Genomic DNA, 25828 nt, shown 5'->3' on the forward strand with positions numbered 1-25828 from the left:
AATGGCATGAGTTTCACTGAAATTCTCTTTATAAAACTAATTTCTGGTAACTAAAAAGATTAATGGGAGCTCTGATAGTGTAGTGCCTAAGGTACTTGACTGCTAACCAGAAGGCTGGCAGTTCAAACCCACCAGCCACTCCTTGGAAGGAAGGTTGGGCAATCTACTTCTGTAGTGATACTGCCTGGGAAACCCAAGAAGGGGTCTCTATGAGTCAGGTCCAACTTGACGTCACATAACAACAACAACACCTGAGTGGTGGTGCCTGGAACAGTGCTGCATTGATGGCAGCCAGTACTATGGTGATAAGGCAGGAGGCGGGGTGGTCTCCACTGGGTGTGGCACAAGAGATGTGGCTCCCAGGGAACTTATGTGGTCAGGGGAGATGGATGGAGAGTAGGCAATTGAAAGGGAAAAGTGGAGCTGAGGGGATCAGACACCAGGAGGCTCAGACTCGGTGGGTCAAAGTGCTAACAGACATCAGGCCCAATGACCTTGCCCACTTGCATGAGCTTTGCCTGAGGATGTCCTGAGAGAGAGGCAGACAGGCCTGGAAAGGCCCACCTTGGGGCCCACCTACCTGCAATCTTCAGGGGGTTGTGGTAATGAACCTCCAGGCGGAGGTATCTGGAGGAGCCGGTGCCTCCGAAGGCCAGGCCAGCCTCCTCTGGGTAGTAAAATGCCTACAGGGTGGAAGAAGGGGTCAGGCACTGAGTTCCCAGCTCAGGCAGACCAGCTGGTGTGTGAGGAGAGGGGGCCCCAACGGTCAGCAAGTCCTCCACTGCTCAGACTGAGGTGCACAGGCAGTGTTGGGGGCAGTCTGGATGAGACGCTCACTGCCATCCCACACAGATGTTGGGAGCCAAGAGTGGTACCCCAGGGCCATGCCCCCACAACCCTCCCCCACCCCCAGATATTGGAGGAGAGCTGATGAAATTACCCATAAGTGAAATCCCTGTGGGACTAGCCCAACCACTCAGCCTGGGCCCCAAACCCTCTGATCCCAGTGGGAATAGGAGATCAGAACCCAGGAAATGTGTGAGCTCATGGGACATCTGCATTTATATAGAAAAGAAACGAACATTGGGGAAAGAACAGCAAGGTTGAGGCAGGGTCCAGGTAAGGGGAGTTACTGGGGCCCTTTCTGGAGGGGATGCTGAGGAAATGGGTAAGGGGGTTGGGGCCCCAGAGGGGCTGGGTGGCCGCACCTTGGCACCCAGGGCCCAGGCAGCCAGTACGTGGCGGCAGTAGTTGAGCCGATCCGGCTTCATCTTGGAGTCGCAGGGCCCACTGAAGTGGGGGAAGCTCTCGAAGTCAGCAACACACTGGAAGATCTCCATGTGGTGGACCAGGGCCTCATTGCCCATGGTAACAATGGGCTCATACTGCAAAAGGGGCACCCACTGAGCCTGGGGACCCACCCACCAGCCCTGCTCCACCCTCACCCACCAAGGGCTCCAGTCTGGCAACCCCCCGCCCTGAGCCTCAGTTTGCCCATCTGTGAAATGAGAGGCTTGGTGAGGGTGTCTCTAGGGGCACTTCTGGGGCTCAGCACTTGGAGCAGAATCTGTTGGAGCTCCTGGGTGAAGGAAATGAGAAGCTGGATGGGCCACTTCCTGACATGACAGGGACAGGAAGGCACTGTCTTCATGTGAACTAGTCAGGGGCTGGGCGAGGTCCCTGGGGCCTGCAGGTCCCCCAGGGAAGTGGGAAGCCCAGAAGTCAGAGCACTGAGGGTGTTGGTATGGCTGCAAGTCCTGCCACACTCCCCATGGGGTAACTTTGGCACATCAGGTGGTCTCTCTGGGCTTCATGGCTTCGACTGGGCACAGGGACAGTGACACCTGGTCCTGAGCATTAGTTTGGCCCAGCAATCATATAATCCACTCCATTCCTCCCCAGGTCCAGGTGAGGAATCTTCATAGCCATTAACATGTCTCCAGTAGGCATTTAGAGCAAGGGAGTTCTGAGTGGAGCTGGTTTTGCCTGAAGCGGAGAAAGTGAACTAACATATGGACAGCCCTAAGCAAAGATGCAGGAATGAAGACATTTGCTGCTTTGGTCCAGGCTATCTGCCCTTGGAGGGTAGGGGAGAGGATAAGGTGCAGGGACCAGAGAGTAATTGTGGCAGCTGCTGCAGGGGTCAGACAGGAAGGCCAAGGTCAAAGGTTTGGGCACTAAGTGTCCACCTGTTCCTCCAGGACCATGGACAATGTCTGGTGCCCCGAGGTCACTTCTCTCTGCAGATTCCACAAGGGTCCTGCCCTGAGAAGTCAGCCCAGGTGGTGAAGCCAGGATGGGGACCTTTCCCCCTATCATGGATTGAATCGTGGCCTCTAAAACTATTGGAAATCCTAACCTGTATGACTGTGGTTATAAGCCCATTTGGGAATGGGCTATCTTTGTTGTTAATGAGCTAGGATTAGTGTAGTTGTTGTTGTTGTTATGTGCCATCCAGTCAAACCCTACTCCCTTGCTCTAAATGCCTACTGGAGACATGTTAATGGCTATGAAGATTCCTCACCTGGACCTGGGGAGGAGTGGAGTGGATTATATGATTGCTGGGCCAAACTAATGTCAGTAGATGCCCGGTTGGCAACTGATAGTGAATGCCATTTCTAACTGTGCCCCTGCATGTCTTGCTCTCCTCACCATCTCTGTGTCAACCCCCATGGCTCCATGAGTTGTCAACAACTCCTCTCAGTGTAGGGCATGTCTTAAATCAATCTCTTACAAGATATAAAAGAGTGATTAAGCAAGTAGGGCTGGGGAAAGATAGATGCCATACTACATGAAAGCCACAAAACAGCCAGGGAACAAATACCTTCCCCAGAGTTAAGAGAGGGAAAGCCTTTCCCTAGCTGGCACCCTGAATTTGGACTTCTAGCCTCCTAAAAGGAGCTCTGGTAGCATAGTGCCTAAGGCTGCTAACCAGAAGGCTGGTAGTTCATGCCCACCAGCCACTCCTCGGAAGGAAGATGGGGCAATCTATTTCTGTAGTGATACTGCCTCAGAAATCCAAGGAGGGGTCGCTATGAGTCGGGTCCAACTAGACAGCACATAACAACAACAAGCCTCCTAAACTGTAAGAAAGTAAGTTTCTGTTTGTTAAAACCACCCACTTGTGGTATTTCTGTTATAGTGGCACTAGAGAATTAAGATAGCCCTACACCCATACCATGACAATGTGGTGCCGTGAGAAGCCAGCCGGGAGCTCGGTGATGTAGCACCAATATGTGGTCTCCTGGCTGGGGATCATGATGTCAGGAGCATGGACTTCCATGGTGCTCAGGTCCTTGGGCAATGCGGGCACCGAGATGTCAGGCTTCAGCAGCTGTACCCTCTGCAGCCCTGTCTGCAGACCTGATGTGTTGATGGCCTCCAGTGATGGGAATGGTTGTTCCAGGATGCCATACACCAGGTGCACTGTGCCATCCTGCAGCAAGAAGGCCCCATCACCCATCCACCCACCCACACCCACACATGGAAGGGCTCCTTGGTAATTGGAGGGGCACCTTGGTCTTGACCACCCAAACCTGGCACAGTTGCTTCTGTCTCTACCAATGAGGGGCTCTCTGAGGTTCAATGTGAATGGGGCAGGGTCAAATCAGGTATTAAGTGTATTTTGTCTTTCTAAATACGTTCTGTCTGCATTCACTTAACATCCTTTACACCAACATCCATTCTATCAACTTCCACTCTGCCAACATCCACTCCACCAGCATCCACTATGCCAGTATCCACTCGGTTCAATAGTCACTCCACCAGCATTCTCCCCACTAGTATCGATTCCACCAGTATCCGCTCTGCCAACATCTACACCATCAGTATCCATTCTACTTTATATCCACTCTGCCTGCAGCCACTCCACTGTATCTACTTCACTTAATATCCACTCTACCTGCACCCACTCTGCCAGCATCCACTCCATTTAACATCCACTCCACTAAACATCCACTCCACCAGCATCTGCTCTGCCAGCATCCACTCTATTTAACATCCTCTCCACCAGTATCCATTCCATCAACATCAACATCCATTCTACCTGCATCCATTCCACCAATATCCATTCCAGTAACATTCATTCTACTTAGCATTTATTCTACTAGCAACTACTAGGTCTCCTGTGAGCTGGCCCATCTGTGACATTTGGCCACTCCTTGGAAGGAAGGATGGGAAATCTACTTCTGTAGTGATACCGCCTCGGAAACCCAAAGAGGGGTCACTATGAGTTGGGTCCGACTTGATGGCACATAACAACAACAACAACAACACTAACCCCAAGGCTCTGTGGGCAGGGTGTGGGCCATCTCTTCTGCTCAGGTCAGTAACGTAGCATGAGGAATCAGTGCCCACTTATACACTGGGAAAATCAGCCAGGCACTGCCCTAAGTGCAAAAGTGGCCCTGCCCAGCACACTCTCTTGGGCATGTGGGGACACTGCCTACCTCAATGAAGTAATCCTTGGGGTCACAGGTGTCAAAAGGCCTCTTGAAGAGTAGGTACAGGCCTTCTGGAGTCTTCTGTGCCCGCAGCAGCTGGTAATCCTGCTGAGAATCCAGATGTATCTGCCCCTTCTCATCACTCCAGGCATCCTGCAGAGACAAGGAAGGGTCTGAGTACAAGGAAGCCCTGGAGGGAGGGCAGGATGGATGCAGCCTGTGGGCCTATCTGGCAAGCTCCAGCTTCATCTACCACACAATGCTCCCTTAGGGGCACACCAGCCTGGTTGGGACCCCTCTACCTCACTCCCTGTGGGTCAGGGAGTGGTTCTGGGTTGGGGGTTGCTCCCACTTTCCTCCAGGCAGCGAGGTAAGTTCTAATCCCTGCTTGATTATTCCACAGCCTCAAACTCCAGCTGAGACCTGCTACCTGAGGCTCATGGGGACTTAATAGCAATGCAGATTCCTAGGTCTCTGGGATGGCACCCAGGAATGTATATTGTTGAGAAGCGATTTGAAGACTCTGAAACTCTGCCATGCTTGGGAAGCAAGGCTTTAGACACACATGGCTCTCTTCTCCTGGGAAGAGTTGTTAACAGCTCATAGAGCCATGGGGGTTGACATAGAGATGGTGAGGAGAGCAAGACATGCAGGGGCACAGTTAGAAATGGCATTCACTATCAGTTGTCAACTGGGCATCTACTGACATTGTGAGTGATCACCTCCTTCAAGTATACAACCTGGATGCCTCACTCACCTCACCCTAGTCCCAGCTGTGCTTTGGCATGGGTCACCTGAGGTCCCTTGTTGGTGGCAGATCCTGATTTTGAGCCAGATTCCTGACTCCAGCCCTGCCCTCCCCTTAGCTGCTTCCCCTGCACTGGCCCCTCAGGTCCCGGAAACTCATGGGACAGAAGTCTCCCTGGGAGACAACCTACGGAGGGTGGGACAATCTCACCCGTAGCTGAGCCCACCAGACCTTGAAGCACCATGGGCCCTTTCCTTAAGGGTTTTTTGTTTGGTTTTGTTTTAATCCTACATCCAGGGCTAAAACATGTTTTCTTCATTTTCTGAAGAAAAAAGAAATGTGCAAAAGATTTTGCAAAATGTTCCCTGGAGCTAGTCACAGCCAGCTACCCAGAGGGATCAAGTAGTTGAACCTGTGGGCTTGAGACCATAGTCGCAGGGGACATCAAGCTCAATTGGCATAACATACTACACAAAACATTGTTCCACATCCTACTTTGGCAAGTAGTGACTGGGTTCTTAAAAGCTTGCAAGCTGCCATCTAGATGCAACGATGGGTCTCTCCTCATCCAGAGCAAAGAAGAATGAAGAAAACCAAAAAAAAAACCACAAAAATTCATGGAAACAATTAGTCCTAGCAACTGGTACACTGTCTGATCTGCAGCCTATATGACTATGAGACCAGAAGAACTAGATGGTGCCCGGCTACCACTGTCAACCACTTGAAAGGGGATCTATGTAGGAGATCCTTGATAGAGACAGAGAACAATGTGAAACAAAACTCAAAATCATTTGGAGAAAAAAAAAAAAGGGGGGGAAGGACCAGGTTTGCTGGTCTGATAAAGCCTGGTGGTACCACTGAGACTATGGTCCCTAGCTGCCCGTCAGGTCTGGAATTGAACCCACACCTGTGGCTTCCAGCCAAACAAAAGACAGACATATGAGTTGAACATTTACCTGAGGTAGATACACTCCTTAGAGAGAACAATCATGGGAGAAAGAAGGGCTGTTTATGCACTGGGAGACAGCTCAGGGGGCAGGAGTATATGGAGGGATGGACATAGGGAAGAGGTAACTATGGGGAGGAAGTGGGAGGAGAGCTGTTGCATTGTGGTAAATTGTGGTCAATGTCATGAGACAAAGTGTATGTGAACTGCTGTATGGAAAGTTAATTTGTCTGTAAATTTTCACCCAAATCACAATAAAAAAAGAAATAAAAATAAACAAAGAATGAACTTTGGAGCATAAATCACCAAAAAAAAAAAAAAAAAAAGTTCCCTGGAGCAAAGCAGCACGCTGAGGCCTGGTGGGGAGGGGCTGCTTTGCAGAAGGACAGGTTTTAAACTTGGGGCAAAATACTAGCTGTGAGGCTTCAGCTGAGAATCAAGACTGGATCTGGGGTCCAATCCAAATGAGGAAAGCTGGTGGACATTTGATTCTGTATGAATTTGGTGTGCCAATCAATCTCGCGTGTGCATGGAAAGGTAGGATCCTCAGTTCCCTTAGTGGCCATAGGAGACACAGGGGACAGGCCACTCCAGGGAGAACCAGAGACTCTGGGGTAAGGAACCTCCAGTAAACAAAGACACCAAACTGCAAGTTATGGGGCCTTGGCTGCTCCCCCAAGGACAGTGGAAGGCATAGAGCCAGGGCTACCCCTTTCTTCCTTGGCTATGTCCCTCCCACCATGGGGCCCTTCCTGGGCAGCTCTATCCCATTCTACCTGGGTGGTCCTAAGCAAATGGCATGCCTGACCTAGCTTCAATTCTCACCTGTGATTGACAATGCACCTGCCTGCAGAGCCCTGGTGGGGACTGGGTGGGACATGGTCACTTCTACAAATATCTACCATCATTAGCTTGTGTGGCCTCACAACAGCCCCAAAAGTGGAGAAGGGTTATTGTGCTCACTCTCCAGAGGAAGTACCTGAGGCTTAGAGTGGGAGCTGGCTGCTCCAGGCAGACTGGACTCTCCCAGTGTCTCGCACCTGCCAGATCCCTGCTTACTGTGTGTAAAAGCCCCCTACCCCCAACTCTGGCTAGGGAGATGCCTCCTGACTCTGCAAACCTGCCTGCTGTCTGCTTTTGTGGGAGAGTGGGGCTCATCCCCACCTGGGAGGAGGGGGAATGATGAATCACGGCAGTATAGTCTGGGGCTCTTTTCCCATGACTCCTCTCTGGCTGGTTGACAGCCCCAAAGTCCCTCAGTTTGAAGAGGACTTTCCCTTTCTCTGCCAGAGGAGAGCTGTTGACCATGTGTTGTCAGCTTACGGAGTGGAGGTCAGTCTGGGAATAGTCATAAGCTCATTCTCTCTGGTCTGGGTGCAGCTCTGTGAGCTTACCTTGTCCCACACCTGGGTGTACACCTGCCAAGTTCCCCCTCGTTGATCTGGGAGCAGTTCCAAGGAGTTCCCTTAGTCTCACACCTATCAAGTTCTTCCCTCACTGATTGATAGCTCTAAGGAGCTCACTTTGTCCCACACCTGCGCATGCACCTGTCAAGTTCACCTGCAGTCGAAGCACAGGAAGGTCTGCAGAGGCTGGGTCTTGACATCAGGCAGGCTCTGACCCCTGCTGGAGGGTGTAGGTGACTGGGAAGTGCAGTGTTGGTGCTCTATGTGTGTGAGTGGAGAGGTGGTCTGGCACTGGGGCAGGGTTCACGGTGGCGTGCTGTGCTATGTGGGTGAGTGTCCTCTGTAGGACGCATGCTCCTGGGTACACTGAGACCCACGTGCCAGTACAGTAACCCAGTACAGTAAGTGTGTGTTCCCATCTGCCCTCCCATCAGTCCCCTTGTGGTGCCAAGCAGGGAAGCAGACTAGGCTCAAGTCTGAGTTACAATCTCACACTGAGATCAACGTGAGAGAACTTCTCTTTGGCAGGCTGGGGTGGGGTGATGGGGTATCAAGAGGGTGGGTGTGGAAGGAAGGTCAGATGGGTGCTGGCCAGAGGCAAGGTGAGGGGGCCTGGAGGGAGGCTCACCCCAAAATAGGCGCTGTCCCCATCGGTCCAGAGCACGACAAGATCGGCATTCTCCAGCTCACCACGGTCAGACATGCCAAAGAGTATGCCGGCTTTGAGCTTCCGCACGAGGAGCTGGAAGTGGACGGCCTCCTGGGCATAGCTGACGTTCCAGGACAGCTCCAGGGTCCCCTCAGGGTCCAGGGGGATGTGATAGGGGAAAGGGCTCTCAGCAGGGGCTGAGCCCTGTAGTGCAGCCACCAGGATGACCAGGAATATGGCCACAGCAGTGCCATACATGGAGGCTGCCTCACGCACGGTAGGGCTGGGGAGGCTAGTCCACCTCTGCCGGTGGCTGATGGCTTGCATGCTGGCGTGTGCTCACTGGCCAAACCAGGCCATTTATGCCCTGGCCCTCGTGGGGGTGGGCCTGGGCTGCTCTGGTAATCACATTTGTCTGGTGGGCAATTCAATTGTTCCCTACCCCTCCCACCAGCCCATGCCCCAGGCCAAACACTGGGCGCCCTCCCTTCCCTAATTGGCACTAATGACGCATGGACATCATCAGTGGGATTGGAGGCTACAGCTGCCCCATCCCTCTGGCCCCTGAGGAGCTGTCTGGGAAGCAGCACCTTGCAGCCACCAACCAATCAGTCTGTACTGAACCCACATGGGCTCCACTCTCCTCACCCACCCTGGCTGGATGGGCTGGGGGCCACCACCATTCACAGAGGAGGAGGCTGAAGCCAGGAGGGGTTACTTTTGAGATGACCTATGAGTGAGGGGCTCCCAGCTACTGTGGCCCTGAACCCAGCATTCGTTTCTACAACAACAAAGGGTGGGGAGTGGACAAATTTCAAACCAAAAATAAAAGACAATCCCCAAATAGGCCCTGTGTTTAGACACTCTCTCCACGTCCTGCTGTTTCCCACTTTGTCTCCTTTCTATTTCCCAATAGGCTCCAGCTGGCAGCCATGGCTGCTCCAGAAGGCGTGGGTGCATTATTGTGTGTGTGGGTGCACCAAGCAATGGTTGGGGACAGACTGCAGGTGCATTGCTGGAGGGCAGGCTGCAGGGTGCACTACTGGGGGTACAATTTTAGGGAAGCAGACTATGGGGTGCACTGCTGGGAGAAGACAGCATGGAGCATGACTGGGGTGACAGCTGCAGTGTACATTTCTGGGAGAGCAGGCTGTGGGAAATATTGCTGTGGGGGCTGGGGAGCAGACTTCAGGGTGCATCACTGAGTGGCCATAAGAGGACCAGGCCTGAATCTGAGTCCTCCTATGCCCACCTGCCTCCAACCTGCTACTTCCGCACCAGGCAAGTCACGCCCAGATCTGGCGCTAGAGGGAGAAATGGAACAGGGAGCATGCAGGGCTCTCACGTCCCCAGCAAACCCACTAACAAAAACCAGCAGCTGCTGCAAATCTGGGGTTACTGCACTCCATGTACTGGCTCAGGAAGAGATTACCCAGCCAGCCCCAGGGCCACAGCCTCTAGCTAGAAAGCAGGTAGAGGAACTCCAGCTCATGCTGGAAGGACACAGTGGCACTAAGGACTCAAGCTGTGCCCATGATCATCTCCCAGGCTGCCAGAGAGTCAGGTTTAAATCCGCTCCACCCCAACTGAGCACCCAGCTAGGCCTGCTCAGGAAAGCACATTCCAACCAGTGGCATCACTAGATGGGTACCGGGGGGCGGGGTGCAGCCTGCACCAAGTGACACTGCCAGAGGCAGTGATACCAAAAGGACTGTCTATGAAATTTGTGTGTAGTATTTCAAAAGAAATTTATGGTTTTTTAAATTAAAATACGCCTGTAGTTAGTTATAACAACAAAAAACATTTTTCGTAAGGCCAGTTACATATATCAATATGCCTGTTGTTGTTAGGTGCTGTCAAGTCAGCTCCAACTCATGGTGACCCTACGCACAACAGAAAGAAACATTGCCCGGTCCTGCGTCGTCCTCACAATCCTTGCTATGCTTGAGCCCATCATTGCAGCCACTGTGTCAATCCACTTTGTTGAGGGTGTTCCCCTTTTTCAATGACTCTCTATTTTACCCAGCATGATATCCTTCTCCAGGGATTGGTCCCTTCTGACATGACCAAAGTAAGTGAGACGAAGTCTGGGCATTCTTGCCTTCAAGAATTCCTCCTGTACCCTCTTCCAAGACAGATTTGTTTGTTCTTCTGGCAGTCCATGGTATTTTCAGCATTCTTCATCAACACCACAATTCAAAGGCATCAACTCTTCTTCAGTCTTCCTTATTTATTGTCCAGCTTTTCACATGCATATGAGGTGACTAAAAAGGCCATGGAGTGGGGTAGGTGCACCTTAGTCTTCAAAGTGACATCTTTGCTCTGTAACATTTTGAAGAGATTTTAGCAGATTTGACTAGTGCAATACAATGTCTGATTTCTTGACTGCTGCTTCCATGAATTGATTCAAATAAAATGAAATCCCTGACTTCAATCATTTCTCTATTCATCATGATGTTGCTTATTGGTCCAGTTGTGAAGATTTTTGTTTTCTTTATATTGAGATGTAATCCATACTGAAGACTGTAGTCTTTGATCTTCATCAGTAAATGCTTCAAGTCTCCTTTACTTTCAGGAAGCAAGGTTGTGTTATCTGCATATTACAGATCGTTAATCAATCATCCTCTAATCCTGATGTTGCCTTCTTCTTCATATAGACCAGCTTCTTGGATTATTTGCTCAGCATACAGATGGAATAAGTATGGTGAGAAAATACTACCTGGGTGCACATCCTTCCTGATTTTAAACCATGCAGTATTCCCTTGTTCTGTTTGAACAACTGCCTGTTGGTCTATATACAGGTTCCTTGTGGGTACAATTGGGTGCTCTGGGATTCTCATTCTTCACAATGTTATCCATAATTTGTTATGGTGCACACAGTAGAATGCCTTTGCATAGTCAATAAAACACAAGTAAACATCTTTCTGGTATTCTTTGCTTTCAGTGAAGATCCATCTGACATCAGCAATGATTTCCCTCATTCCACGTCCTCTTCTGAATCCAGCTTGAATATGGCAGTTACCTGTCAATATACTGCTGCAACTGTTTTTCAATTATCTTCAGCAAAATTTTACTTGTGTGTGATATTAATGATATTGTTCAATAATTTCTGCATTCTGCTGAATCACCTTTTTTTGGAATGGCACATATATGGATCTCTTCCAGATGGTTGATCAGGTAGCTGTCTTCCAAGTTTCTTGGCAAAAACTAGTAAGCGCCTCCAGCACTACAACTGTTTGTTGAAACATCTCAATGGGTATTCCATTGTGTTAGATTGGGTTCTCTAGAGAAACACAAAAACCAGCAAAGCATATATATATATATATATAGAGAGAGAGAGAGAGAGAGAGAGAGAGAGCGAGCAATTCTTGGAGCCTTGTTTTTCACCACTTCCTTCAGTGTAGCTTAGACTTCTTCCTTCAGTACCATTGGTTCTTGATCATATGCTGCCTCCTGAAATGGTTGAATGTCAACCAATTCTTTTTGGTACAGTGACTCTGTATATTACTTCCACCTTCTTTTGATGCTTCCTGTGTCATTTTATATTTTTCCCATACAATCCTTCAATATTGCAACTCAAGGCTTGAATTTTCACTTCAGTTCTTTCAGCTTGAGAAATGCCAAGCATGTTCTTCCCTTTTGGTTTTCTAATTCCCAGTCTTTGCACATTTCATTATAATACTTTACTTTGTCTTTTCAAGCTGCCTTTTGAAATCTACTGTTCAGCTCTTTTACTTCACCCTTTCTTCCTTTCGCTTTAGCTACTCCTGTTACAGAATAAGTTTTAGAATCTCTTCTGACTCCATTTTGGTATTCTCTTCCTTCCTTGTCTTTTTAATGACCTTTTGCTTTCTTCATGTAAGATATCTTTGATGTCATCCCATAATTCATCTGGTCTTCAATCATTAGTGTTCAGTGCATCAAATCTATTCTACAGATGGTCTTTAAATTCAGAGATATATCCAAGGCCATATTTTGACTCTCATCAACTTGATAAGACTTGTTTTAATTTTCTTCAGCTTCAACTTAAACTTGTATAGAAGCAATTGATGGTCTATTCCACAGTTGGCCCCTGGTCTTGTTCTGATTGATGATAGTGAGCTTCTCCATCATCTGTTTCCACAAATGTAGTGGATTTGATTCCATCTGGTGAGGTCAAGGCCCATGTGTACAGTCACTGTTTACATTGTTGAAAAAAGTGGTACTAGCAATGAGTAAGTTGTTGGTCTTGCAAAATTCTATCATGCAATCTCCAGGATCATTTCTATCACCAAGGCCATATTTTCCAAATACCAAAACTTCTCATTTGTTTCCAACTTTCACATTCCAATTGCCAGTAATGATCAATGCATCTTGATTGCATGTTTGGTTTACTTCATACTGCAGAAGTTGGGGAAAATCTTTAATTTCTTCATCTTTGACTTTAGTAGTTTATGCATAAGTTTGATTAATAGTAGTATTACCAATTCTTCCTTATGGGCATATGGATATTATTCTATCACTGACAGCATTGAACTTCAGGATAGATTTATCCCCATTTATCTTTTCTTTTTGGTTGCTATTGTAAATGGCATTGATTTCCTTATTTCCTTTTCAGGGACCTCTTTGCTGGTGTAGAGGAATCCAACAGATTTTTGAATGTTGATCTTGTATCTGGCCACTATGGTAAATCTATCAAGAAACTCCAGCAGTTTTCTTGCTGAATCTCTTGGGTTTTCTATATATAGAATCATATCACCTGCAAATAGGGATAGTTTTACTTCTTCTTTACCAGTTTGGATGTCTTTTATTTCCCTTTCTTGCCTTATAGCCCTGGCTAGGACTTCCAATACAATTTTGAATAGAAGTGGAGATAGGCGGCATCCTTGTCTGGTTCGTATTCACAAGGGGAACAGTTTCTCTCCATTGAGAATAATGTTGACTGTTGGTTTTGCATATATGCCCTTTATTATGTTGAGGAATTTTCCTTCTATTCCTATTTTTCTGAGAGTTCTTATCAGAAATAGATGTTGAATTTTATCCAATGCCTTTTCTGCATTGATCGACATGATCATGTGATTATTTTCCTTTATTTTCCTTATGTGATGGATTGTGTTGATTGTTTTTCTAATGTTGAACCATCCTTGCATAGCTGGTATGAATGTCTTTTGGTCATGATATATTATTTTTTTGATATGTTGTTGGAGTCTATTGGCTAGGATTTTGTTGAAGATTTTTGCATCTATATTCATGAGGGATATTGGTCTGTAGTTTTCCTTTCTAGTGGTTTCTTTGCTTGGGTTTGGTATCAGGGTTATGTTTGCTTCATAAAATGAATTGGGGAGGATCCCATCCTTTTCTATGTTCTGGAATAGTGTGAGTAGGATTAGTGTCAGCTCTCCTCTGAATGTTTGGTAGAATTCTCCAATGAAACCATCTGGGCCAGGGCTTTTTTTGTTGTTGTTGGTAATTTTTTCATGATCTGTTCAATTTCTTCTTTTGTTACGGGTCTGTTCAAGTTTTCTACCTTAGTTTGTGTTAGTTTAGGCAATTAGTGTGCTTTTAGAAATCTGTCCATTTCTTCTGGGTTTTCAAATTTGTTGGAGTACAATTCTTCATAGTATCCTGATAGTATTCGTTCAATTTCTGTTGGTTCTGTTGTGGTATGACCCCTTTCATTTCTTATTTGGGTTATTTGCATCATCTCCTTCTTTTCCTTTGTTAAATTTGACAATGGTTTGTCAATTTTATTAATCTTTTCAAAACTAATTTCTAGTTTTGTTGATTTTTCTATTGTCTATTTCATTTATTTCTGCTCAAATCTTTATTATTTTTTCTTTTGGTGACTGCAGGCTTTTTTTTTTCCTGCTCTTTTTCTAATTATTGGAGATGTTGGGTTACAGTGTTAATTTTAGTTATTTCTCCTTTTTTGATGTGTGCATTTATTGCTATAAATTGCCCTCTGATCACTGCTTTTGCTGTATCCCAAAGATTTTGGTATGTTGTGTTCTCATTCTCATTTGATTCAAGGAATTTTTTTTTTTATTTCATTTTTTTTTTTTTTCTATTATCCAGTAATTTTTGAGGAGAATGTTATTCAGTTTCTATGTGTTTGTTCTTTTTCCATTGGTCTTCCTAGTGCTGATTTCTAATTTTACAGCATTGTGATCTGAGAAGATGTTTTGCAGTATCTCAATGTTTTTAAATTTATTGAAGCTTGCTTTGTGGCCTAACATATGGTCATCAATTTCAGTTTTGACAACTTCCAATTTTCCTAGACTCATACTTCATAATTTCACATTCCAATTATTAATGAATACAGCTGACTCTTCACATTCTTAATCATGCCACATCAGTAAATGAAGGTCCTCAAAGCTTTATTCCATCCACGTCATTAAGGTTGACTCTACTTTGAGGAGACAGCTCTTCTCCAGTCATATTTTGGGTTATAGTTAAGGTTATGTGTCAACTTGACTGGGCCTGGTTTTGAGTGGCTGAGCAGCTAGACATAGTGATTCCCCATGATGAGACTGGTAACTCCATGGTGGAATCTGTGGTAAGCAGCTTAGTAACTGCCTTAGGGATGTGGTGAGCTTCTAGTGTATAAGAAGAAGCTTTGAGAAAGATCTCTGAGCTTTTTGGCTGCTTGGACCCTGCATTTAGCCACTCTTCACTCAACAGGTTGTCATGTAGCCTACTGATCATGGGACTGTTTCTGGATTTGAATTAGTGGCTTGCCATATTGCTTGATAATATTGCCACTGTGCCATTTTACTTGTCGACCTTGGGTTTGTCACCTTTAGCAGCCAGCAGCTTGCCTGAGTTAAGAGATGCCTCCAGCTCCAGTGGGCCAGGAGCAAGAGACTGAGCTGAAGCCAAGGTCAAGGGACGTTCACCCAGACCCTAGTGCTGGTACTTTGAACTCAGACTTCTAGTCTCCTAAACTGTAAGAGTGTGAAGAAGAGGAACATGGTATCAGGATTGAAGGAAAACTCATTAACAACTTGTGATATGCAGATGACACAACCTTGCTTGCTGAAATGGAAAAGGACTTGAAACATTTATGGTGAAGATTAAAGAATATAGGCTGCAATATGAATTATGCCTCAACATAAAGAAAATGAAAATCCTCACAACTGGACCAATAAGCAGCATCAAGATATATGGAGAAAAGATTGAAGTTGTCAAAGATTTCATATTATTTATCTCCACAATCAACACCAATGGAAGCAGCAGTCAAGAAATCAGACAACATATTGCACTGGTAAAATCTGCTGCAAAAGACCTCTTTCAAGTGATGAAAAGCAAAGATGTCCCCTTGGAGAACAACATGGGCCTAACCCAAGCCATGGTATTTTCAATCACCTCACTTGCATGTGAAAGCTAGACAATGAATAAGGAAGACCGAAGAAGAGTTGATGCTTTTGAGTTGTGGTATTGGCGAAGAATACTGAAAGTATCATGGACTGTCAAAAGAACTAACAAATCTGTCCTGGAAGAAGTGCAGCTGGAATGCTTGCTGGAAGTGAGAGTGGCCAGACTTCATCTCACCTACTTTGGTCATGTTGTCAGACCCTTCTGACCAGTCCCTGGAGAAGGATATCATGATTGGTAAAGTGGAGGGTCAACGAAAAAGAAGATCCTTAATGAGGTGGATTGACACAGTGGCTGCAACGATGGGCTCAAGTATAGCAAGGATCATGGGGCTGGCACAGGACAGGGCAGTGTTTCATTCTGTTGTACATAGGGTTGCTATGAGTCAGAGCCAACTCGCTGGCACCTAACAGTAACAACAAACTGTAAGAGAATAAATCTCTATTTATTAAAGCCATACATTTGTGGTATGTCTGTTAACAGCAACACTAGAGAACCAAAACAGGTTCCTTCCAACCTAAGGGGCTTATCTTCCAGCACCTTGTCAGACAATGTTTCATGGCTATTCATGAAGTCTTCCAGTAATATATTAGACAGCTTTCCACTGCTAGTCATAAGGTTTTCAGTGGCCAATTTTTTCAGAAATGGACCTGGCCACATCTTTCTTCCCAGTCTCTTAGTTTGGAAGCTCCACTCAAACCTGTCCCCCATGAGTAACCCTGCTGGTATTTGAAATACTGGTGGCATAGCTTCCAGCATCACACCAACAGGCAAGCCACCACAGTGCAACAGACTGACAGATGAGTGGTGGAACCATAGACCTACAAGGCTAAAACTCCTTTACTTTTTGAACTTTCTCATGCTCTTTGATTAGAGCTGTCATTATTACCCAATAACAATGATGCTTCAAATCACGTGGATTCATTTGCATGCTCTACAAGTATGGTTTTGTTTTTGTTTCTACAGTGTTTTTACAGTCACAAATTTTGTAAAATTTTCTGGTGTTTTAGCTACAATATTTTGATAAGTAATATTTGTGATCCTATATCAACATTTTAAAAAATGAAATAGTAATTACTAAGGAAAAAATAAAAGTGAAAAAAGGTTTCTGCTCAGTTATTAATAATGTTGTAATAATGCTATAATTCAATGTGTTGTTGTTGTTGTTATGTGCCATGAAAGATTTTATAAAACAATTTTGTTGTTAGTATTCACAATCTAAGAAATACTGCATTAAAGCAATTTATAACTATACCACATATTATTCCATGATTAAAATTGATAGTAAACATTACTAAGGATTCTGTATGGTCTGCTACGGAAGGGTGTCCACGGGGGGTGGGTGACACCACTGGTTCCAACCCAGGGCCCCCACCCCATCTAGAGGTGAGGATATGGGGTGGCAAAAATCACTTATGCCCAAGGCTGCCTTGGCCTGAGGTTCTGGGATGGAGAGGCAAAGAGGTCCCTGGGGATACCAGAGTGTGTCTAGGGCTGCTCTGAGTCCAGAGGGAACCATATGGGCCTTTAGTAAACACAGAGCCTGTGTACACATTTATTTTTAACCGGATTCTAAATACAATCTCTTTTTCGAGCTCAGCACTGGCCAGCCTTCCTCTCACATTTGACAAAAGAGCTGGCTGATTTCAGGAACCGTAATGACCAGGTGCTAGTGATTAGCAGGAGAGGCTCATTCTGGGGCCAAGCACTGGCCTCGTTCTATTCACCCTTGCTCACCTTGGGTGGCAGGTCCTGACTCTGCCCTTCATACATGAGGAATGAAGCCCCAGAGAGACCAAGCAGCCAGCTGAGGTCACACAGCACCAGGGGCAGCAGGCCCACACCAGGTCAAGGACTCCAGAGCTCGTGCTGTCAGTCAGGAGAGGCGCCAGAGGAAACCAGGCTCAGAGAAATTCCACCTGGTCAGGGGTACAAGCTCTGGTGACTCCACCCGGTGGGTGGGAAGGCGCTGCTCCAATCGCTGGGCTACGCTGTGTGTGCCGCTCCTTGCAGTAACGGATTTTAAACATGAGCAATCGGACCCGGGTAAAACCCAGTGCTCAGCGGTTCTCCTGCTCACGTGTTCTCTTAGAGCCTCCTGGCCGGACATTGGAAATGCTGAGCCGGCCAGCAGCCATTCAGGGCCTGAGCTCAGGGTAGGGTAGGGAGAGGGGAGTGAGGTGGGGGTAGGTGGGGTGGGTCGCTTCTGCCCCTCCCGGGCTGAGTCTATTTCTGATGTTCGGGTGGTGGGAAGTGCCCTCAAAGGATAGGGTGGGGGCGGCAGAGGCGTGCGGGGGCATTACAGCCACGTCAGGAGATAGACGCCTTCTTGCTCCGCGCCTGGCTTCCTTCCAAGGCGCATCGACGGCTGACCTCATTTGGAACCAATTTCGGCGTTTTAATAAGCCCTTTGCTCTTCCGCAGCCCCCTCTCGCTCTGATGCTGACAGCCCCCAGCTGTATTCCCCACTCTCCTGTGCCACATGAGCCCGGCAGGAGCTGCGGCCAGCCAGGGGGGTCATAAACCCCTCTGTGGGGCTGGTGGGCGGAAGGGCACTGAACTGGGTGGTGGTCAGAGGTCTGGCCCAAGCTCAGCTGCCAGATGCCATCTTGACTCAGCCTATGGGCTTCTTCAGAAGCTGCGGAAAAATTCCAGAGTATCAAGCTGATGGAGGCTGAGATGGGGTCCTAACGAGGTGCCCAGGAGACTTGGTCTATGGTGTAGCTCTGGGGCCCCCACAAGGCAGTCCCTGGTCCTGGGGGCTCTGGGCAGCTCACTCCTGTCCCGCCTTTGTTCTGAGCATAGATCACAGGGGATGGCTCTTGGCTGTGGTTTGAAGGTCAAGGCAGCACTCACCTCCCACTGAGTCCTCCTGGGTGGCTCAACCCCAAGGATAAGGCCACATCCACCCCCAGTGTCTGAGGGTAAAACGGCCTTGGAGTTGCCTACACTATGACTGGCAGGAGATGTTGGGGTTTGGGGTCCTGAGGCCAGTGGCCACAGCAGGGTCAGCATGAGGGCCTGCGGTTTCTGGGCACCAACGGGAGACTTCACCCCTCCTTTCCAGAGGTACCTGCTAGCCCTGTGCTCTGTGCCAAGGGCAGAGAATTTGGACTTCAGAGGGGTCAGTTTTGTGGCTCTGGGAGTAACACTCCCTTGGGAGCAACCTGGGAGGTCAGCAGGACCCAGGAGCACCCAGCCAGCTCCAGAGGACGTGGCCAGAAAGGCACTGAAAAGCCCTTCTTACATTGAGTGGCCCTGCCTCAAAACTAGTCAGTGACCAGTGTGTACACCACCAGGGCCAGCCACAGACCAGGCACTTCACTGCCATTTGAATGAATGAAGGAGTGAATGAACTAGATCCACATGAAGTTTGAAAACTCCATCTCCATAAAGGTGGACAGAGCAGGATTGGGTCATCGGGAGGCAGAGTGTGGGTACAGTGGACTTGATTCTTCCTTCCTTCACCCACTCATGCATTCATTCACAGTCTCACTCACTCACAGATGTATGAGGTGACTTGGTGGCAAAACCTGTTGTATCCTTTTCTTTCAGGAGCTTATGACCTCATGCTCAGTGACAAGCTATCAGAGGCCTCTCGGGGCTAGAGATATTGGTCCATGAATATCTCCCAGACCCAGAATCATCTTCCTTCAACAGGTCAGCTTATGGCTATATAAGGAGATAAGAGCAGGACTTCTAGAATGTTCAGACTCTTGAAACCAAATGGGAAAAGAGGAGAAAGTGGTGAAAGTGAGGTAGAAGATCTTGCTTTGGACACTCCCACCATTTCGGTCTGTTGGTGAAGTGAGTGATGTCTCAGTACCACCAGGCTCTCTGCAGACAGCAGTGCTGGACTGTGGGACTATGAGACTGTGGGTCACCAGACCTGCATCTGGATCCAGCTAAGTGAACCTGGGCAAATCAGGGTGCATCCCCGAGCCTCAGTTTACCCATATGTAAAGTGCAGAAAGTGATCCCTGCTCTGCCCACTTCGGGGCTGTGACGGAAACTGTCCTTTGGAAGCAGGGCTTTGAGAACCAGCATGTTTCCTGGGACATGAAAGGAAGCTGATATTTGTGCTGTAGCCAGGCTGAGCACTAGAGAAGATGACTGGAGCCCTGAATTCTACCCTCAGCTCTTTCCAGGAGGTCCTGAGTCTGGATGCCAGGTGGCCTGGGCCACTCAGCTCGAGCTCTGAAAATGGCGGATGTCTTCCATCCCTCCCCCATCAGAACCCCTGTATATAGTCCAGTGAGTGGAGCTCCTGGAGGCATGTACTGTACTGTGTGACCCTTATCATCCCCACGCTACACTCACTTATCACCCTGGGCTGACCCGCCTGCTTCCATGGATCTCCCCCAGCCTTCTCTCAGCCACACTCTCCTCTGGCCCTGAAGTCCTCCTACCCCAAGAGGCCAACCACTGAACCAAGAATAGGAACCCTGAGTGTGGGTTGGTGGGGGTCTACTAGGCTTCCTGCCTATGTCAACCATTCTCTTCCTCCCTCTAATTTCTAACCATCTTCATTGTCTTCAATTTTCAGGCCACATATAGGGAGGCAACAATGACATTATCCACTGGAGTGACATTTGAGATCCTTCATTTTTCAAGGATGCCTCTCAATGAACCTAGAACAGAGAGCACCTTGTTCCTTTTAGCAGCTGTCAAGTATCCCATTGCATGGGTGTACCCTCATTTATTTAGCAGGCTCCAGATAAGTGACTATTTTAGGTGGTTTGCTTTGTTATTTAAGCTACTAGTGGCAAGGGCACAATTAGTGTTCATCCAAGTCTATCCCGCTGTACTCGAGTCTATGATTCTTCAGGATAAATTCCAGAAGGGAACTGTGGGACCCAAAGGAGTGAGGCTTCCAATTTGGAGCCAACTACCAGGTTCAAAAGGCCTTGACAATGAAGACCTTCTATCACTGGTTGCTCTGCCACAACCAAGACCAGCTGCCTCCATGAACAAATAAATGGTTTCTTACAGGTAAGTAGGTCTGAATCTCACTGATGGGCTGAATTAGCTATTGGACCAGGCAGCCTCCCTCTAGCCATAATCAAATGCCTCACATACATAAACACAAATTCAATAAGGCCCAGAGCTGGCCATCTGCTTTTGAAAGATAGGACTCTGGAAGTGAGCAGGTCTTCATGCCCTGGGGCCTCTGACATTCACACGGCAAGAACAGGGCTAAGAACAGGGCTAACGACCTGTACCCTGATCCAATTTCTCGTTGCTGATCAAGTTACCGAGAGCCTCAGCCCAATCACTCAGGGAAGGCAAATTAAAGTGACCAAGACAGAGATGCTCCCCTATAGGAGGTGAGGAGGTGGCAAGAGTGGAGTGGGGTGTGGCTGGAGACATCTTGCTGGGTGATATGTGGTCAATACCTAGAGTGACAAGCTGCTTTGAGAATGTCAATGGCCAAAGCCATTGTCTCCAGCAGGGTGGGATGGCTGAGGTCAGTGTGTAGTCCCTGCTAGGGTTCTGGTCAATTCCAGGGGCTCATGGATTGTGGACTCCATGGTGCCAATCTCAAGTTCTGGTTCTGGCTGATGTTATTATCTCCTCTGCTGAAGTCACCAGCTGCCATGGTGCTATCTCTGATGGGAGGAGGAGACTTTTTAAATCCAAACATGAACCAAGTTTCCCACAATGGGGCGAGTAGGTGCTGTGGAGACAGCAGCTAGAGGAACAAAGTGGACTTCAAGGAGGCTGGTGCTTTAAACCCATCAAGAGCAGTTGTCACCACCCCTAGGTCAGAGCAAGGCCCCAGAAGTCACTGGTTATGTTTGTGGTTTAAGCATTCAGATGATGGTCTAGTGTGTAGTCTTTGACTATCAAGCAGATCCCAATTTTCATCAAAATCCAAAGCATCATCCAAAATGAAGGATGCTGCTTGTTTGTAGCTTCGGTGAGCCTGAGCTGGTGCTTGATAGACAAGACCTGCCCGGACCTCACCTGCCTTGGAGAGGGGTCCTGTGGGTGTCCCGGGAGCATGCACCCTTCAGGTGTGTTAAATAGTACTCTAGGGCTTCAGACAACTGGTGAACCAAGCACTCTCCCTCCAGAGATCCTATGAAATGACAGAAAAATATTTTTAAGAGAAAAAAAAAATCCATTTAATAGTACTGGCTTTAAAAAAGAAAAGAAAGAATGAAAATCTCTGTGGATCAAGATTCTGTAGGAATCACGGAAAGATGTAAAGAAACGAAATTGGAGGAAACACATCCCACAAGATACTCCGAAGGTGATCACTACAGAAGCAGCTCCAGAGGCCCCAGCCAGGGCCACGTAAGCAGGCTGGAACCAGGTCAGGGAGATTAGCTGCGGTGTTGCATTTGGAGCAGCAACTTGTCTTTCTCTCCTCCCCTGCCCTAGGCGGAGGAAAGCCCCTGAGCTCCCAGGGTGAGGCCACCACAGCAGAACAGTGAAGAAGGGGCTGATGTCAATGAAAGAGAGAAACCCCAACCCCAGGAGACAAATCCCCAGCTCCACTGGAGGCTCCGAACAGACACAGTGTGGCAGACAGGGGAGCAAGGATCTCAGATGCAGATGCAGACACACTGCCCACGTGACCCAATATTTGAGGAAAAACAACTCCCTAAAAGAGAGATGCCACCTCAAAAACAGAAGTTCTGATACCCAAGGGAGCTGAATTGATGGAGTCAACAGAAGGAGACTTTAAAATAAGTATAATTACTATCCTTAGAGAGATAAGAGGTTATCTTATTCATGAGGCAAGAATGGGCTTTTGTATAAAAGAACTAATTAGAGATCATGGAAATTTAAAATAGATGGGCTGAAAAGCAAAAAGAGACATCTGAGGGGCAAATTAGTGAGCAGGGAGATGAGGCCAAGTACTTCTCGAGGAATTTGTCTTAAAGGACAAAGTGATGGAAAATATGGGGAAAGGCAGGAGATGGGAGGTGCCCTGCACCCATCTAATGGACATTCCCAAAGGGAGGGGCAGCAAAGATGGAGGAAAGAAAGTGGGCCAATGTCCCCAAGCCACAGAAAGGTGTCCATCTTCAGACTCAAAGTACCCACCAGGTGCCAAGCAGAGCAAGTGAAAACAGACCCAGACTAGATATTTTGTGCCTATTTCTAGGTCTTTAAAAACAGAGTAAGGAGCTCTGGTGGTGTAGTGCCTAAGGCATTTGACTACTAACCAGAAGGTTGGCGGTTCAAACCCACCAGCCACTCCTGGGAAGGAAGACTGGGCAATCTACTTCTGTAAAGATTTGCCACCTCAGAAACCCAATAGGGGTCACTATGAGTCAGGATTGAATCGAAGGCAGTGAGTTGAGTTTTCAGTAAAAACAGAGTGAAGATTCCAATTGTTGGGAGGGCAGTCTGTCATATAGCCTTGCAACCCCCACCTTGATTTCCTAATCAGAGCCTTGGGCCCAGAACATTCCCTAATAATGTTCCCTGAAACTGTCTCAGCTTCTCCTTCCTTATCAGGGAAACATGTTTCCTATTCTGGGTACACAGTAAACTTTTGTACAGCTGTGGGTGTGCATCATATGGTACCTGGCCAATTCCATTTTCATATGACGTTCTTCATCTGCAGCACCAGGCTTGCACCGGCTGTCAAGTGAGACTAACTGGTCATGGAGGTCTGGCCCCCACTATTAAACCTGACCTTGCTCTGTCTCTTCTCTAGGTGAGCAAGGCATTATTCCAACTAGTACCTGTGTGAGCTGTGGCTTTCTTGATGATATCAGACATTGGCTGGACACCAATGCTTCCAGAGAGAGAAAGAATAAGCACATGAGAGCAAAAACAAGAGCAAGAATGAAGTGAGGGCAAGAAAAACAGAGAGATGGAGACGTTACTGTGGAGGAAGGTGAGCTAGATTGATGTCTTCTTGCTGTTGTTAGTGTTAGGTGCCATTGAGTTGGCTCTGACTCAATGTTGGTCATACAACAATGAAACACTGCCTGATCTTGCTCCACCCTCACAATCCTTGCTATGCTTCAGCCCATTGTTGCAGCCACTGTGTCAATCCATCTCATTGAGGGTCTTCCTTTTTTTCTGATGACCTTGTACTTTATCAGAGGAGCTCTGGTAGCGTAGTGCCTAAGGCACTTTGACTGCTAACCAGAAGGCTGGTGGTTCAAACCCACCAGCCACTCCTCGGAAGGAAGGTTGGGCAATCTACTTCCATAGTGATACTGCCTCGGAAACCCAAGGAGTGGTCACTATGAGTTGGGTCCAACTCAATGGCACATAACAACAACAACTACTTTATCAAGCATGATATTCTTCTCCAGGGACAATAGTCCTTTCTGACAACATGACCAAAGTAGATGAGACCAACTCTGGCCATTCTCACTTCCACAGAGTATTCCAGCTGCCCTTCATCCAGGACAGATTTTTTCATTCTTCTGGCTGCCCATTATATTTTCAATATTCTTTGCCAACACCACAATTCAATGGCACCAATTCTTCTTTGGTCTTCCTTATTCATTGTCAAGCTGTCTACTTACTAGCAACACCAAATAACAGAAGACAACAGTTCTCATTTTTAAAGTTCTGAGAGAAAATGCTATTCACGCTGCCATTCCAAACCCAGCATGCTAGTTTGAAAGCAAAATAAAGATATTCACATGTGCAAGGATTCAAATTTTACCACCTCACCAGTTTCTGAAAGAATTACTCAAGGGTGGATTCTAGCAAAACAAAATCTTAATCCAAGAAGAGGAAGACAAGGGCTAGAAGAAATCAGGGGAGAGACAAAAATACACAGAAGAATACAAAGAATAATATTACCAATATTCATTTGTTCACCACCAAGACCTTTCATATGTTTATTAAGCCAGATTTTTTAATTAAAAAAGTAAATATCACAAATTCAATTAAGCCCCTTTCACATGGAATCCATTTTTCATCACATTTCTAAATAGGTTGTGGGCACACATTGATTTTTTAAAAACATTTGTTTTGTATCTGGCCAATTTGCTAACTTTGTAATTGTCCTAATCAATTTTCATTGGATTTGCTTGACTTTGCTTGAATTTACTTGGCTCTGTTAATCCTCACAGTTTTGACTCTTCTGGTTCAATATCTGTGTCCTTTATTTCCATTGCTGTCTTGCAGATTCATCAGCCTCTCTTTCAATGGTTGATGCTGATGCTAGGACACACAGCTCAGCTCTTTCCTGCCAGCACTTCCCCTATCTCCCTGTGTGTGGATTGCCTGATTGATGGTAAACACTCTTTAATAGGCAAGCAAGTTTCTCTCCATTCCCTTAGATTGGGAGTAGGTGCTGACCTCCATGAGTTGCTTCATCCCCATCTGTTAAAAAGATCCTGAGGAGCCCTGGTGGTACAAATGGTTGAGTGCCTGTCTGCTAACCAAAATGTTAGCAGTTTGAACCCACCCAGAGGCTCCATGGGAGAAAGACATGGCTATCTGCTTCTGTAGGAGCTCTGGTAGTATAGTGCTTAAGGCATTTGACTGCTGACCAGAAGGCTGGCGCTTCAAACCCACCAGCCACTCCTCGGAAGGAAGATGGGGCAATCTACTTTTGTAGTGATACCACCTCAGAAACCCAAGAAGGGGTCTGTATGAGTCGGATCCAACTTGACGGCAGTGAGTTTGGTTTTGGTATCTGCTTCTGCAAAGATTATAGCCTAGGAAACCCTATGGGGGTAGTTCTACTCTGTAACATATTGGGTCACTATGAGTCAGAATTGACTCAGTGGCACCCAGCAGCAACAAGGTTTTCCTGATTTTCTGTTAATACAGAGCAGTGGCTCCAAAGACCCCTGACCCCTCTAAAATTATTGAAGACCCCAAAGAGCATATGTGAAGAATGCTATAGTCTTACTGAAGGATAAAACAGAAAACCTAAATGAAGATAAAAACCATCCTCTTGATGGGAAGACATAACAGTGTAGAGACACCACCCTACCACATTGACTCTGCTGTACATATTCCTACATTTGAACATCTCTGTGGTTGAGATACATTTTATAATGAAGAGCATGTCATGCAGCATTTTCTCCTTCCTGGTAGTAAATAAAATGATTCATCTTAAGACATAGGTTGTCTGATTTAATCACTTCACACATGAGCTTTATGTAACTTAACTCTTTTTTTTTTTTTCCTTTTCACACCAGCCCAATGAGTCCTACTGGTGTTATTATTACCCCATTTACAAATGAAGAAACTAAGACACAGAGAAGTCAAGCTACTTTCCCCATCACATAGCTAGAGAATGGCAGAGCTGGGGCTCAAAGCCAAGCAGTCTGGTCCTAGATGTTGTGT

The 25828-nt window shown here is 47.0% G+C and overlaps 1 protein-coding gene across 1 annotated transcript in view; it reads right to left on the minus strand.

Moving 5' to 3' along the window:
* The window catches only part of DBH (dopamine beta-hydroxylase), a 20921-nt gene extending 12403 nt beyond the window's left edge, over positions 1-8518 (minus strand). Inside the window, exons 1-5 of the mRNA XM_007954303.1 lie at positions 8171-8518; positions 4449-4595; positions 3179-3436; positions 1209-1385; positions 581-683 (exon numbers count right to left, since the gene is read on the minus strand). Coding sequence (XP_007952494.1) covers positions 581-683; positions 1209-1385; positions 3179-3436; positions 4449-4595; positions 8171-8518 — 1033 coding nt within the window. The remainder of the gene's footprint in view (positions 1-580; positions 684-1208; positions 1386-3178; positions 3437-4448; positions 4596-8170) is intronic.
* Positions 8519-25828: the final 17310 nt, after the last annotated feature.

This window comes from Orycteropus afer, unplaced genomic scaffold (assembly GCF_000298275.1).
Source record: "Orycteropus afer afer isolate SDZICR_OR568_19922 unplaced genomic scaffold, OryAfe1.0 scaffold00456, whole genome shotgun sequence".
Classification (NCBI taxonomy): domain Eukaryota; kingdom Metazoa; phylum Chordata; class Mammalia; order Tubulidentata; family Orycteropodidae; genus Orycteropus; species Orycteropus afer.